The 16,324-nt window shown below is 43.8% G+C and overlaps 1 protein-coding gene across 4 annotated transcripts in view; it reads left to right on the top strand.

Moving 5' to 3' along the window:
• Positions 1 to 4,013, top strand: part of KIAA0930 (KIAA0930 ortholog) — a 90,746-nt gene extending 86,733 nt beyond the window's left edge. For 2 of the 4 annotated variants that reach the window (XM_084811291.1, XM_084811290.1), the window contains exon 10: positions 902 to 2,996. In XM_084811291.1, coding sequence (XP_084667417.1) covers positions 902 to 942 — 41 coding nt within the window. In that variant the 3' untranslated portion in view covers positions 943 to 2,996. Of the gene's footprint in view, positions 1 to 901; positions 2,997 to 3,124 lie in introns of those variants that run through there. The other 2 variants (XR_014784502.1, XR_014784501.1) reach the window with 2 other exon arrangements.
• Positions 4,014 to 16,324: the final 12,311 nt, after the last annotated feature.

Raw genomic sequence — 16,324 nt, 5'->3', positions numbered from 1 at the left:
GAAACAGCTTGGATGAGGGGGAGGTTTAAACCTCCCATCCCTGTGGTGGTCCTGATCCAGACTGTGGGCCCATATGCTTACGCGTGAAGAAAGAAAAAGTAGAGGGGCAGCTGAATATCACATATTTAATATGAGGTGCCTCTTCACACTAAGTTAGATGTGCTTAAGTGCAGTTGAAATCAATGTGAAAAGTTAGTGATGACTTAAGTCCCACTGAAATAAATTTATTTATTTATTTATTTATTTATTTATTTAATTTCTATACTGCCCAATAGCCGAAGCTCTCTGGGCGGTTCACAAAAAAAATGGGACTTAAGCGTAACTAACTTAGGCATACTAACCTAGTCTTGATCCAGCCCATTATGTCCCATGCTTTGATAGTTACATGTACCCCATTTTTAATCTTTACTAATAGCCAATGTGCTTTGGTCTGTGTGTCTACCAACTTTCAGCTTTGGGGGCAGTAAGCTTTCTGGCGCATATTTCACGCTCCCTATTTCAAGAGCGAAATGTACAAATTTTCCGCTTCTAGACTTTTCCTATTAACTGGGGTGCCTTGGAATAAGTGTGTACAAAATTTCAACTTTGGGGGCAGTGTGGAACTATGTTAACCATTTCTGAAGTACCCTTCATGCACCTTGGTTTGAGGGGAATGTGTACTAATGTACCCTTCCAGGCTCCTTTAGTAATCAGGGAGTGTACAGGTCCCCAATTTCAGTGCTCGAGGCCATGTGGTGGTATCATAATTATTTCAATGCCTCTGTGAATGAGAGGGCCCCAAGCATTTTCATGTATATTATAAATAATATTTCACATTCTTATATTTCTAGATAGCAAAAGAAAGTGTGACCCAGAATCCTCACCACCATCCTTGTCATTTTGTTTTTGCTTGTTTGCTCAGATATTCTGGAGGTGCGGCAGAAACCGATTCTGATGACATAGCAGAGAACTGGGCACTGCCTTGGAAACCTTGCAGCCAAGTGCCTAAAAAACTAACTACAGTGGTCTTCTGTCACAGCACCACCATCTAGTGCAGGAACTTAACATTACACTAAAAAAGGGATGTCTAGGAATTACCAGCCAGCCAATCAAGAAGTGCCTCTTCCTTCTTTCCTTCCTTCCTTCCTTCGGTCCTCTGCTATAATACTGTATGCTCACTTAAAAAAGCAAAAGACTACATCTCTTTATAGATATGACTGGCAGAAGAGTTCCAAAATTAAAATACGCCACCACCACAAAAGTAGGGGCTGTGTTTAAAATCAATGCTTTATGAACAATTTGTTACAGTGTTTACTTTGTAACTGGAAACCAACCAACCTGTACAGAATGTATTAATCTTTATATACTTTGCGAGAAACGTCCATAGGATTTCATACTGATGTACCAATGCGCATTGTTTCATCGACAGTTCAGAACCCGCCCTGTTGCATAATAAAAAAAAACTTTGTGTATGTGTGTTAAACTTGATAGGATAACAGAATATAGGATAACAGAAAAGTGTAACAGCAAAGGGAAGCTAAAGACTTGGACCGAGTGCCATCTGGCTCCATGTAGTAGTCCAACTGGAACTAGATGGCTTGATTTTTCCACTTCTGTCAATGGTATCGTTTTAGAGCTTGCAGCACAAACTGATTCTACAATGACATCTTCTTCATCTACCAAAGATCAGCAAAAAGCCCAGCCAAAAATGTCTGAAAGAGCGAGGTCAACGTTGAAGAAATGTGCTTGCTAAGTGTGATTTGGTTCCTGTATGGCGAATAAATCTGTCTTTACTAATGTAAGTGTAAGTAACGGAAAAGCAGGAAAACATGAACATAACAACTCTAGTACCAAAAAAGCCAGCGGACCTCAGCCAGTTACAATATCCTGGATTATTGGAAATCGGAGCTAATTGAAGTGGGCTACTAAAAACCTTTATACTTTAAACTTTTAACTAGTACTCTATAAATTGCCACCTCAACCAGTTTCCCTAGATCTTGGTTGTATTAGGTCTGTGACTTGCTGTGCTTTGGTATACAGAAGCCTAACTATTATTTAAAGTTCTCAAAAATACCCTGACAATTTTTCAAAAATTATGGATGTCGGGGGGATTTGACATGTGTTTATGGATGCTGATTGTAGATCAGGTCTGCTGTATTTATAACAGAGGATGCATAGAAAATGCCATCTTGAGCGTAGCGGAGGCAGTTTTTTTTTAATAGTGCATATGCCCTATTCTTGGGTGAGCTATTTAAAAGGGCAAAAGATTCTTCAGGTTTGGGCTTAAAAGGAGATCTGCCGATGGAGAGTTGGTGCTTGTAATGTCACGATTCCCCTTCCCTGTCCTTGGAATAGCTTTGCGACTTTATTTTAGATGTTTGTGATTTTTTTTCTTTGTTACATTGCAAGGATCAACACATTTACAAACAACTGTGTCTGTGATACTTTAAAATGAAAAGGTGGGCAGCTTGGCTAACTCACAAGGGGAAAACAGAGTGGTGGCTGATCCAGCATTGTGTTTCCTGCTCTGTATGGTTGTCATGCAAGTTGTGATGCTGGTGTGAGCCAGGATCTCACCGCAGGTGAAAAACTCTCTGTTGTCCTTTCAATTATGATACACCTGGCTTCCTCCTGTAATTCAGCTTGCTCAAACACGAGCTATTGAAACTGCTCCTTGAATCAAGGCTTGTTCACTCTTCACCACTGTCATACCTTTTTAATAGTGCATCTTTGTTAGAACCTAATCGAACAAATTTGGTTGGCAACTATAAAAGGTGGGAAGAAAATTATATATGTATGTGGGTGGGTGTCCTATTTGTTTGTTTTAAAAACCCAGAAGGGTGTTGCTTCTCTTCTAGAACAAATGCAACAAAGCCAGTGACTAAAAATTATCCTTTGGCAGAGAGGATGCATACAAGGGTCAGGAACATAAACAAGCAGGTGCCACTCAAATCCTTTGAAGTTGCTGTCTGTCCTGAGATTACTGGCACACAATTAAACAAGAGTGTTTTTCTTCCTTTCATGCCTACATTTTGTTGTAACTTTACTAACAGCATGAAGAGGTTCAGTCTATCATGCAACTTGATTTCTTCAGACATGCCTATATAACTGATTATGGTTGCTTTTATTTTCTTCTTCCCCAAAGGCATAACTGGATAGTTGTTGTGGAATCTCTGCTCCAGGTTGCAAACATGCCCGAAGACCTTAATTTAAAAACATGACGACTTTTCTCGATCCCATTCTTGCCCTGATTAGAGGTGAGGGTGGAGGTATTTGATTAGCAACCTCAAATATTGTATCTGTGCCTGGATTGGACTACTGCAGGTGGAGTACTGAATGTTTGAATTCTATCGTGTTAAGAAGAAACTGAAGCACATCTGAAAGCCAGCATATTGGATAGGAGGCTAGGCAAAAGCCTTCGTTGTGCCATACCCATTTAGTAAGTAAAACTGCACGTTGAGAAGGAGAGGAGAGAATATGGCATACCTGGAAATCAATCTTAACAGGAAGACCCTCAAATGAATACCCCTGCCAAATCAATACTACAAGTAATGTGAGGGTGAAACAATCTGCATGCATTTTGAAACTTACAGTGCAATTCTGTGTACATTTCCTAAGAGGTAAGGCATACTATATTCAGTGGGGCTTGCTCCTAGGTAAGTGTGCATAGGGCTGTAGCCTTAAGATCCATATTTTGGAGACGGCCTAGTGACTTTAATGCAGGTGCCACTGAACATATTAGAAGGAACTGACGTCTTAAGAATTCTTGATGAAATACTTTCAGTGAAGTCTTAATATTCAACGCATTAATGTTCCTTGTTATGCTGATGAGAGATGGATTTAATCTGTACCTTTCAAAGACTGGCAATGTATATGTAGCTTTCCGGTAAGCTAAACATCTCCATTTCCTGTTACAAGCACCTTTTAATTTCAGTTACCTAATGATTAAACAGGGAAGAGATTATGTCACTGCTAGAGGCAACAGTTTAAATTTTTCTGAATTTTGCAGATTAATAAATGTCGTAATTTATCCTAGTGGAGTTAGGAAGCTTGGCTACCCTTCTGCTAGGTTTTTTGCTTTGCCTACTAGCTCAGGAAGTTAAGACTGGGTAAACTAGTCATTATATGCTGTGTATGTTTGATGTGTTGATGGTGTAAACAGCTTGATGCTAAAGGTATGTAGAAATGTAAAGGTGCTTCTAAGATAAGAATGGTCAAGGTCTACAGATACTTTCCACTTTCAGTTAGGCTAATGTTCAAGCTGTGCTCTGGGGTGCCCTGGCATTCCTCAAGGGCTTACAGGAACTCCTCTGTGAGATTAGAGGTAAGGGCTGGCTAACTCCTTGGAAGACTTGCCAATCTTCCTATGTAACATGCAGATGGAAAACCTAGGGGTAGCCTCAGTTCAAATGGGTCAATGGGGGTGCAACAGGCCTTCTTGTATGACCAGGTCATGCAGTGACCCGGGTACTATAGAACAACCCTTTGGTTTGAGTAGAGGTTTTTCTTTAGTTAAAGGAAGTCAGTTGTCCCTTTGCAGGCTGTAGTTGGCCTGTAATGCTGTGCCTTTGTACATGTACCTCTTAATGGTAGAACATACATTTCAAATAGCTTTGCAATTATATTCTTCTTGCCTAATGCCCATTCCTCTAACAGCTGTGTGCAGAGGGTAGGGGCTTGAATGTTGCAAGGACCCCTACACCCAAGTGTATGTTGCACTCCTGAGAGTTATATGTTCATGTGGACTGGGCTACTCAGTGCTCAGTTTTGGAGGACAAGCTTTTGCTCTCATTCATAGCCATTTCCTCAAGTGCAATCCTTTTTCCTATAAGGCGAGCGCTCCCTTACAGGAGATATTATATTTGGGTCCGGGGCCAAATCTGTTTTCTGGTGCTGTCCCTGAGCCAGTGAGAACCAGGCCTCCTCCTGTGTGCACAGCTGCAGCCAGAGCTCAGTTCCTTGTTCACTCTTGAGCAAAGAGGCAGACTGGAGATCAGGCTGTAAGAGTAGATCCCTGCAGGACTTGTCATAGATCAGCAAAGGTTTGATTCCCAATTGTTTAACATGGGCAAGTTTTTATTTTAAAAATTCTCACTTGGGGCTGGCCTTGTGCTAAATCGCTTATCTCTTAACCTTGGGGATCCTTCACCTGTAAAAATGAGTTAGTTGGTTACCTTTGTGCAGTCCACGCCAATTTTAGGATTGTTTTAGACAAAGGCCTGGGCTGTTGTAATTGAGATACAGATGTGTACTTGTATATGAATGGTATTGTTGGGTTGGATCAGCTGCACTGGGGAAGTGGGCTTCCTCACCACCTCAGTCCAATTGCAGCCCCTCTGGAAATACTACACAGAGTCAGATCTTGCTGGATGTGGTGAACTGTGGTGTGGGGATCACTAAAAATTGGGCAAAGGGGCCTGTTAGCAGAGCCCTTCCTCTTGTGGAAGGCAAGTCCTGGATCCACCCCCAGTATACAGGAGCGTAGTAGGTAACTGACTCTATCTTCTCAGCTATTTTGTGCCGGGCTCATCCTTCTCTCCTTTTGCAGAACCTAGCAATTGACAACTAGTTAAACTCTGCTATAAAGCAGAGTTTAGCCACCCCCTCTGTTTTTTTACTGGAACCCTGAGATCCACCAAGCGGAGCCAGTTGTAAGATGGTGATGCAACATGGACCATACACTCAATTAAGGAATGGGCCCTGTAAGCCCATGCTCGGTTTTAGTACTGAGAATACTCTCTGTGCAGCTCCCCGCATTTCCTGGTGCAATTGGGATGGTTACTGTGGTCATGGTGTAGCTGTATGTGTCATTTCACATCTTGGGGGAAGCTCTGGCAACTCCATTAACTGTGGATTGAAGCTCACATTCTCAAGATGAGCAGACAAGCTGATCATGGTGCAACCCCAGTTCCTCCTTAAGCAGGCAGCACAATCAAAACACGTATCCATAGACTAGGTAAGCGCACTAAGACTAAGCAGAAGAAATGGTGGGGAGGCCGGGGCTTTCAAACAGCACGCCCAGCTTTCTGTCAGAATCTGCTTCACGCTGCAGTTGTATAAATGAATTGAGTCACAGGGCAACTGTAGGGGTGGAAACGCACGTTTTCTTGTAGCTGCTTGAGAGTGAGACAGGTACAGCTCTTCGACTGTATGTTTTGCTTTAGAAAAGGGGAAAAGCAAGCTTGGCAGTGACGTCTTCTCTCCCATCCTTTATTTTCTAACAAACGTAAGCACTCTTAAGGTTGTGTGTGATGAAAACATCTGCCCTTTTGTCTCCTTTATTCTGCTCCTCCTTTGCCCCCAACAGGAGAATGGTCTGCTCTTCTGTGTTAGGTCAATTTCTAAGGTTAATGTAAACGACAAAAATGCTCATTAAATACCTGAAAATAAAACTCTGTTCGGTTGTCACCATCCTCTGAGGGGCGGTGTCACCCGGGGCATGTGTTCCCCTTGCTCACGGCCCCATCCCGTGGTGAGACTCGAATGTTGCAGTGCAGGTTTTCACCACAGCTTTTAATTTTTTATGTATAGATTTTTTTTTTCATTTATAATTAAACAATAAACGGCACAACATACAGTGAGAGATGGGGAGAAGGAAAAGGGGAAGGGGTTTGGAGAGGGAAAGAGTATAAATGAAACCTCATCTTACTGGTGAAAAACAAACAAGCTACCAAGCATTCCAGTCTGTGTAAGCAACCTAGATGTCCAGAGAAGGGTTCAAACAGTGTCGCCAATGAGCGGCTGCATGTTTAAATCCGGAAAGGGAAGTGAGGTCCTCACTCCTTTGGCTGTGGGGACTTGTTCTTCTGATCCCAGCCTCTTGGCGGTCAAAAGTGCTCTTGTCAGCTACCTGTATCAGCTATCTGGCAAATTCCAAAGTGCAGGAATGTAGGCACAGCTAAGTTATCTCCTTTCAGCGACAGTGTAAATGCTTTTCAGTAGCAATAGCTCACCCATTCAGCTATCTGCCAGCAAGCTCAGGAAGTGAGAAGCGTATCTGTGCAAACTCTTGCACTTGGAGCTACACTCTCCAGAAAAGGAAGGTGCCAAGAGGCAGGCGTATCTGGTTTCCGAGGAGTTTCTGAGTAGGCAAAAGGAACCCCTCCAGTTGAGTTTGCCAAGGAGAGGAAAGGATCCAGGCAATAATGAGAGAGACCGGAAGTTTATGGTCATCCGTTACTAGCAAGCCGTCCAATGCTTAGGAAAAGGGTGTGTGGGACACAGAGGATTTGCCTGTTGGAGCCCTTTACATGGATCCCTGTGCCAGTCAGGGCTAGAGCACCCACTGGGTCTTGACCTCACTGAAAGCAGTTCCTTGCCTGCAGTGCTTTGCTTCCCCCACTTCGGAGTTAAGCGAAAGCATTGGCTGATATAGGAAAAGGGGATGCACTGAGACACCAGTAGTGTGTGGGCTAAACCAGCTCCCTGCGGCTCCTGCAACTGAGAACCAAACCTATTCCTATCTTCATAGCACAGTTGTGAGTTCTGTTTCTTGATCATGGTCATTACACTGAGTCATGGTCATTACACTTGGCTTTTAAAAAGTAAAAAAGAGTGGCCAGGTGACCGGCCAGATGGGCGATTAAGAAATTCAGTAAATAAATTAAGTAAGTAGAAAAGCATACTGCTGGCATGGGAGCTCTTAATAGCAGACAGGAAGCCCAAGCACAATCTTTTGGAGCACAGTACAAACTTGTAACACTTGCCCCACACATATCATAATCCCATCCCCTACATATAATCTCATGAAAAGTAAAGTTCCTATTTTAATTCTGAACTTTCATTTTCTACGTTTCTGCTATCACACCATCTGGGTACACATTACTGGGACATTTCTAAATTGCCCCCAAACATTCTTTTGCTATTTTTGTTTAAAATAACATCAGGCCTGGAAAAGAGTCCTACAAAGCTTGCTGACTGTTTAGTAACTTTTTGGTTGGTCCTAGTTAGTGCATTTATTGCCTGAGCCAGACTAAAGCAAGGGCATTTGTTTTGAAAAACTGGAGGATTAATTGGTGTCTCTTTGCTTCTTTTACTCTCTCCGTTTTTTAATCACCTTACATCTCTGGTTACCTGAATTGTATTATAGGCAGACATGGCAGTGGAGGGGGGGGGGGTTACATTTAGGGAACAATCCTATGGCCCCTAGATAGCAACTGGGGGGCCATAAGATATTTTGGATTACTGGACCCAAGGTCGGAAACAGCGTTTCAACCTCAGATGCAGGAATCCACGCTCCTCCTCCCCCTCACAGCTGGTGCAGAGAGAACCACTCTGGCTGCCTCTCTGAGGTCATAAAAGCAACCTCGGAGAGGAAGTAAAGGGGGTGTTTCTGTGGGCAGGAAGGGACTGGGGAGGCTGGCTTATGAAGTATCCCCAGGCCACTCAAGCCTCCTTCCTTCCCCCTCTGCAGTGCCCCAGCTAGATGGTTAAAAAAGCCCATCTAGCAAAAATGCAGAGCTGCAGGAGCACAGAAGTGAAGAGCGCCTCCACCTCTCCTCCTGCTCTGCTTTGGATGCCCGTAAGCCTCCAAGTTCAGAGGCTTATGAGCACTGGGATAGGATTGCACCCATACTCGCATATATTTTTGCCCTATATATCAGCATCACTAGCTCTTATTGGCTCCCACTGTCCCTGGGATCAATATTCCTCCCTGATTATGATGCTTTCTCTCTACCACCAGCTGTCCCTCCCTCCTGCACAAAGAACTCTGAGACTTGTAGTTCCTGAGAGACATTTTACATAGGGAAGCACACATTTCTCTGTCTCTCCAACTACAAATTTAGAGGGCAGTCCTATGGCCGCTAGATGCTGTCTAGATGGCTCTAGGAGTTTTTGGTTTCTGGAAACCAAGGTCATCCAACCTCAGTTTTCCAGGAACCACGCTCCCTGCCCCCTCGTAGCTGGTGTGGTTCTTTCCACGCTGTCTCCATGCTTGTAAATGGAGCACAGAGAGGGCAAAAAGGGGGCAGCACCAGGAGTGGGGAGGGGACTGTGGAAGCCACTTTAGACAGCTTCCTATCAGGTCCCTCTTCCCTCTCCCTAAGCCATAGCTAGACATGTGAAAACATGTGTCTAGCCACAAATTCAGGGTGGCTGGAGCACGGAGGAGAGGATCCCCTCCGTACTCCGTCTGTCCTGCACTGAATAGGCATCAGCCTCTGAGTTCAGAAATAGAGGCTGACATCTATTTCGATAGGCTAGTGCCCTTAACTGCACGTCGAACACATCCTTTGGGTTCTAGAGAATGCCCCGGGCCAGCAACATCCTGTTCAGAAGATAGCTTGTTCTACTCTAACACTGCTTCAGATTCCAGCAAATCTTAGAAGACCTTGATAAAATGCACATAGCTCTAGGAAAATATGTTTCCATAAATATCCTCAAGCATGATCTGCAGTTTAGCCTCATCCCCTCCCCGCTAAATGGTAATGGGGTCGCAGCCTGGGCTGGACTGCCCTAGATCTCCAGGCCCTGGTAGAAAGCGTAGCCTTCCCCACCACCATGCTTGGGCCCTGAGCAGGTAATTTAATCCCTACAGGACAACCTCCTAAGAACGAAGATATGCTTCATTAAACAAACACTGAGCCATCGCTTAGGGACAGAGCTACAGATTAATAAGTAACGAGCATCTCGACTGCTATCACATTGGATGGGAAAACAATATCCGCAAGCACACACACTTCCCAAGGGTTATTTTGGAAAGCAGCCATTGGCCATGAGCCTAGTTTTGTGCACCTGTGTATTCAGTCACTGCAACCCCCTGAAGGATCCCCCTCCAATGAGGGTTGGGCCATGCAGCCTCCGGGTGAAGAGCAGGTCTCTTCTAAACTACAGTAGTGCTCTCAAGGGCACCATTTCAGTTATATGGGAGAAAGAAAAGAGATGCACTTGCGGATTCCATGGAAGGCGGCCAAACTTTCTCCCTGCCCCGATGCTCCCAGTAATTCTGCTCTGTTTCTTGGTCATGCCAGTGAGCTGGGTTTGTTTAATGTAGAGTTAGTCAACATGGGAAATTTTTTCAACTCATTGGATGGAATAACTGAACACTATTTGCTTTTTTGTATGTATTTAGTTTCTTATCCCATTTTTCAGGCAGAAATTGCTCCCCAAAACAGCTCACGATACTTAAAATCCATAACAAAATGCAATTAGGATACCATCCTATTAAACTCAGTAGTAAAACCATAAAAGCTAATACAAAAAATAACCCATTCAGTCGACGTTTGCACTTCCTGCAAACATTTCTTATACTTCTCAGCAGTGCCAGCATAGAGAACGATAGCCTAGCCATGAAGATCTTACTACTTTTTATTTTAAAAAGTTCACCTGTTGCTCTTGTACGCTTGGAACTCGCTTTCTCAGGCTACAATCCTAAACACACACAGCCCTGTTGAACATAGTGAGACTTGCTTTTGATTGAAGATGGGAAGCTGCCTTACGCAAAGTCAGAGCCTCGGTCTATGTGGCTCAGTACCGACGACACCGGCTGGTGGCCGCTCTCCAGGGATTCAGGCAGGAAACCATTTCCCTGCCCTACCTGCACTTACCCGAGATTGAACCTGGGACCCTCTGCACGAACTCTTGTGTTCTGCCAGCGGGTTATAACCCTCCCCATGCCCAGGTTCTGTCAACTGCTGTGCATTTCTAGAATGAGTGTGCAATGTATATCTGACTTGGGATACTGCCCCACAGAAAAAGAATCATGAGGCCTACTGACTCAGGTGGCCATTCTATAGAAGGTTGTGGCACAATCCATTTGTTTGTGGATGTTCATAACTTTTAAATGAGACAGTAAGGCTGTGCCAGACCATGGGAATGGCTTTTTAAATCAATGGAATGCCGTTGAAAATGCTTTTCAGAATGTGTGCAGTTAAGTCAAATGCTTTAATCACATCGTTATTAAGGAGCTTCGGCTATTGGGCGGTATAGAAATGAAATAAATAAATAAATAATCGTTATGAAAATCACAAGAGCCTTGAGCAACATTTTTGGTGGAAAAGGAGGTAATAAATACGTAAGTTTCCCCATAGTACCCACCACATAATTATGTGTGTATTATTTTATACTTGCGTTCAACTACAGGGTTTTCCTTGCCCCGATAGTGTGCATTATGCCTGTTGAGATGAAGTATGATGCAGTTTTTCAAACTGCCCTTTGTATAAAGCCTGTTCTAGAAATTAGTTGCCGATAGTAAATGCTCATTTACTTTTGAATTTACTACACTTATGACAGCAGTATGCAAGTATGTACATCAGTGGCTGGAAATGTACAGTACAGTGAAGCTGCCTGTACCGAACCCTGTAATCATAGTTTGTACATCGGAAGGTAATTATGCTGAAAGGCCAAGATCAAGAGACCAATATGAACACTCTGGTCCTCATGCTACACATACGATATACAGTCAGGGCCAGAAATATTGGAACAAGGATAACTGTTTTGGCAGTTGGCCTCTGCACACCACCACATTGAAGTTGAAAGGAAACACACCCAGATGGGAGCGAAGTCAGGACTGTCAGCTGTAATTCAAGGGGTTTGACAAAAGTGGGGCACTAACCATCCAGGAAGTACAGCTAGTGGCATACACACAACCCTGTTGTTGGTGGCTCATAAGTAATGGAACAAACCAACATCATTTCAGACTTAAGGATCGCCTTTAATACCTAGATGAAAATCCTTTGCAGTCAATGACTGCCTGAAGTCTAGAACCCATGGACATGACCCAATGCTGAGTTTCCTCCCTCGAGATGCTTTGCCAGGCCTTCACTGCAGCTGCCTTCAGCTGCTACTTGTTTGTGGCTCTTTCTGCCTTCAGTTTGTCTTCAGTAAGTGAGAAGCATGCTCTGTTGGGTGGAGATCAGGTGACTGACTTGGCCATTGAAAAACATCCCACTTCTTTGCCTTGAGGAACTCTTGGGTAGCTTTTGCTGTATGTTTTGGGTCATTATCCATCTGCAATATGAAGCAGCATCCTATCAGTTTGGCAGCATTCGGCTGAATCTGAGCAGAAGGTATAGCCCTATACACTTCAGAATTCATCCTGCTGCTTTTATCAGCAGTCAGGTCATCAATAAACACCAGTGACCTGGCTCCATTGAGAGCCATACATGCCCATGCCATAACACTGCCTCCACCATGTTTGACAGATGATGTGGTATGCTTTGGATCATGAGCTGTTCCTTTCCTTCTCCATACTTTTCTCTTCCCATCATTCTGGTACAAGTTAATCTTGGTTTCATCAGTCCGAATATTATTATTCCAGAACTGGGCAGGCCTTTTTAGGTGTTTGCTGGCAAAGGCTAATCTGGCCTGTCCTTGAGCGTTACCAATGGTTTGCACCTTGTTGTGAACCCTCTGTATTTACATTCATAAAGCCGTCTCTTGACTGTAGATGTTGATAATGACATGCCTACCTCCTCAAGAGTGTTTTTGACCTGGCTAGATGTTGTGAAAGGGTTCCTCTTCACCATGAGCAGAATTCTGCGGTCATCCATTGTCTTCCATGGTCTTCCAGGCCTTTTGCTGTTGCTGAGCTTGCCAGTTAATTCCTTCTTTTTCAGGATGTTCCAAACTTGTGTTGGCCACTCCCACTGTTTTTGCTATCTCTCTAATGGGTTTATTTTGTTTCCTCAGCCTAATGATGGCCTCCTTCACTTGCATCGACACCTCTTTGGACCTCATGTTGGGAGTTCCAGTGAACAGCTACCAAATACAAATGTAACACTCAGAACCACTTCCAGGCCTTTTATCTGCTTGATTGGTCATGGGGTACACAGAAAACAGGCCACACCTGGCCATGCAGCTGCTTGTCAGCCATTCATTCCATTACTTATGAGCCACCAATGATGGGGGGGAGGGTGTATGCCACTGGCTGTCCTTCCTGAATGGTTAGTGCCCCACTTTTGTCAAACCCCTGGAATTACAGCTGAAAGTCCTGACTTGGCTCCCATCTGGGTGTGTTTCCTTTCAACTTCAATGTGGTGGTGTACAGAGGCCAACTGCCAAAACAGTTATCCTTGTTCCAATATTTCTGGCCCTGACTGTATATGTGTGTGTTGCATGGGTCTGTCAGCGTTGTAGTACAATGGATTTCTTAAAGCTATGTAGCCGAGACCACTGAGTAAGGAAAATGCAATAGGCACACTTTTGTACATGAAAAGAACACTAATCTTACATAAGCCTATGATGAATAAACAGCAGGTTTTACTACCAATAAATGTTTCTTAGAAGTCTATGTGTGCACGTGCATGCTAAGCTGTGAGAAATCATTCAGAAATAATTTCAGTTCAGAATCCTTTAGAAGGGTGTGTGCGTTCGAAGTCAGGAAATTAATGAAAGCAGTCTTTGCTGCTTCTAATGATCACACATCAGCTGTGCCATTTTTCTTGGTAGAAAGGCGAGGTAACAAATAAAATACTACTTAATTTAAAGTTACAGAAACGCTGGAGCCAAAGAATGGTGTGACTAGCTCTACGCACGTGAGTGTTTTGGACTTTTGCTTCTTGCGCAGCGTCAGAGCAAATCTTTCAAAACAAAGGTCATTTGTGTTAGGACACAGAGAGGCTGACCGTTCAATGACAAGTAGCACGTTAACTACTAGGCATACCCAAGCCTCTAGGAGTGCTGATGTAGCTTTAAGTTCCCAACCTCATAAATGAGAAAGCGGAGCTAGACTGCCACACACAGGAGCAATTTGAGCAGCAGCAGCCGCTCCAGTTTACCAGGATGTGTATTATAGGGAAGCAGTATTTGTGAGCATGAGGGAAAGCAAACTCAAAACACCTTTACTTTAGTAGGATTAAGAATCATGTCTGGAAGGTATCTGAACATGGTGTGAGCTAGACTCACTAGATGGAACAGTTAAGGCTTCCAATCTGTTCAATCCCCAAAATGCAGGGTTTGGGGCAGACAGGCATACAGGGGCTTTGCCAAGGCCACCTTCAAGTTCCTGAGATGGGACTGGAAATCTTGGGTGGAAAGTACCTGCATGATTAGCCCAGATGGGTAGTTGAATACACACATTTCCCACCATGGTGTATGTGTGCATGAATGGGGGGGGGGGCCTTTAATGCTGGGTTATTACTTAGTTCCTGCTAGAGTACATCAACAGCCAGGATGCTTGTTGGTCTTGTTACCTCCCCTCAGATATTTTATGGTTCTGTCAGGACCAGGTGTCAGGTCAAGATCAGAGATTAAAAGCTACCTCGCTCAAAATACATGTTATCTTGTCTCCTGCAACGTGAAGTCCACAAGATAGGGAGCCCTGCACAGCTGCTGACAGACATAGCATTTTTAGATATGGGAAGGGCTTCATGAAAAAATATCGAATTTTGAAATTTATATAAAGCTACTCAAATTAACCCCTTCATGGATCACTGCCTTGTTGTGGCAAAGGGGTTTGCGTAACTCAGTGAAGCCATAAGCTATGCTGTGCAGGGCCACCCAAGATGGACAGGTCATGGCGGAGAGTTCTGACAAAATGTGGTCCACTGGAGAAGGAAATGGCAACCCACTCCAGTATTCTTGCCAAGAAAACCCCATGGAACGTATCACAAGGCTAAAAGAGATGACGCCAGAAGATGAGCCCCTCAGGTCGGAAGGTGTCCAATATACTACTGGGGAAGAGCAGAGGGTATTTCCAAGTAGCGCCAGAAAGAGTGAAGTGGCTGGGCCAAAGCTGAAAGGACACTCAGCTGTGGATGTGTCTGGTGGTGAAAAGAAAATCCGATGCTGTAAAGAACAATATTGTTTAGGAACCCTTCTAGAACTAACACCAAAAAAAGACATCCTTTTCATCCTAGGGGATTGGAATGCTAAAGTAGGAAGTCAAGAAATCACTGGGATAACAGGCAAGCATGGCCTTGGTGAACAAAATGAAGCAGGACAAAGGCTAATAGAGTTTTGCCAAGAAAACACGTTGATCATAGCAAACACTCTTTTCCAACAGCACAAGAGGCGACTCTACACATGGACATCACCAGAGGGTCAATATCGAAATCAGATTGATTATGTACTTTGCAGCCAAAGATGGAGAAGCTCTATACAGTCAGTCAAAACAAGACCTGGAGCTGACTGTGGCTCAGATCATGAGCTTCTTATCGCAAAATTTTGGCTTAAATTGAAGAACGTAGGGAAAACCACTAAACCATTCAGGTATGACATAAATCATATCCCTTACGAATATACAATGGAGGTGATGAATAGATTTAAGGGCTTAGACCTGATAGACAGAGTGCCTGAGGAACTATGGACGGAGGTCCGTAACATTGTTCAGGAGGCAGCAACTAAATCCATCCCAAAGAAAAAGACATGCAAGAAAGCCAAGTGGCTATCTGATGAGGCTTTACAAGTAGCTGAGGAAAGAAGGGAAGCAAAAAGCAAGGGGGAAAGGAGAAGATATGTCCAACTGAATGCAGAGTTCCAGAGAATAGCAAGGGGAGACAAGAAGGCCTTCTTAAATGAACAATGCAAAGAAATCGAGGAAAACAATAGAATGGGAAAGACTAGAGATCTCTTCAATAAAATCGGAGATCTCAAGGGAACGTTTTGTGCAAAGACGGGCATGATAAAGGACAAAGAAGGCAGGGACCTAACAGAAGCAGATGAGATGAAGAAGAGGTGGAAAGAATACACAGAAGAACTATACAGGAAAGATCTTAATGTCCCTCATAGCCATGATAGTGCGGTCACTGAACTTGAGCTGGACATCCTCGAGAGTGAAGTCAAGTGGGCCATAGGAAGCATTACTAACAACAAAGCTAGCGGAGATGACAGTATTCCAGCTGAGCTATTTAAAATCCTAAAAGATGATGCTGTTAAAGTGCTGCACTCAATATGCCAACACATTTGGAACACTCAACAGTGGCCACAAAACTGGAAAAGGTCAGTTTACATTCCAGTTCCAAAGAAGGGCAACGCCAGAGTGTTCAAACTACTGTACAATTGAGCTCATTTCACATGCCAGCAAGGTGATGCTCAAAATCCTACAAGCTAGGCTTCAGCAGTATGTGAACTGAGAACTACTGGAAGTACAAGCTGGGTTTTGAAGAGGCAGAGGAACTAGAGATCAAATCGCCAACATTCGCTGGATCATGGAGAAAGCAAGAGAATTCCAGAAAAACGTCTATTTCTGCTTCATTGACTACGCTAAAGCCTTTGATTGTGTGCATCACAACCAACTGTGGCAAATTCTGAAAGAGATGGGAGTACCAGACCACCTGACCTGTCTTCTGAGAAACCTGTACGAGGGTCAAGAAGCAACAGTAAGAACCAGACATGGAACAACCGATTGGTTCAAAATTGGGAGGGGAGTACGACAAGGCTGTATATTGTCGCCCTGCTTATTTAA

The sequence above is a fragment of the Heloderma suspectum genome, chromosome 7 (genome assembly GCF_057233095.1).
Source record: "Heloderma suspectum isolate Gila_16-S chromosome 7, 16-S_ref, whole genome shotgun sequence".
In the NCBI taxonomy this organism is placed as follows: Eukaryota; Metazoa; Chordata; class Lepidosauria; order Squamata; family Helodermatidae; genus Heloderma; species Heloderma suspectum.
The sequence above is the reverse complement of the archived record's forward strand: the minus strand, read 5'-3'. Positions and strand labels throughout refer to the sequence as shown.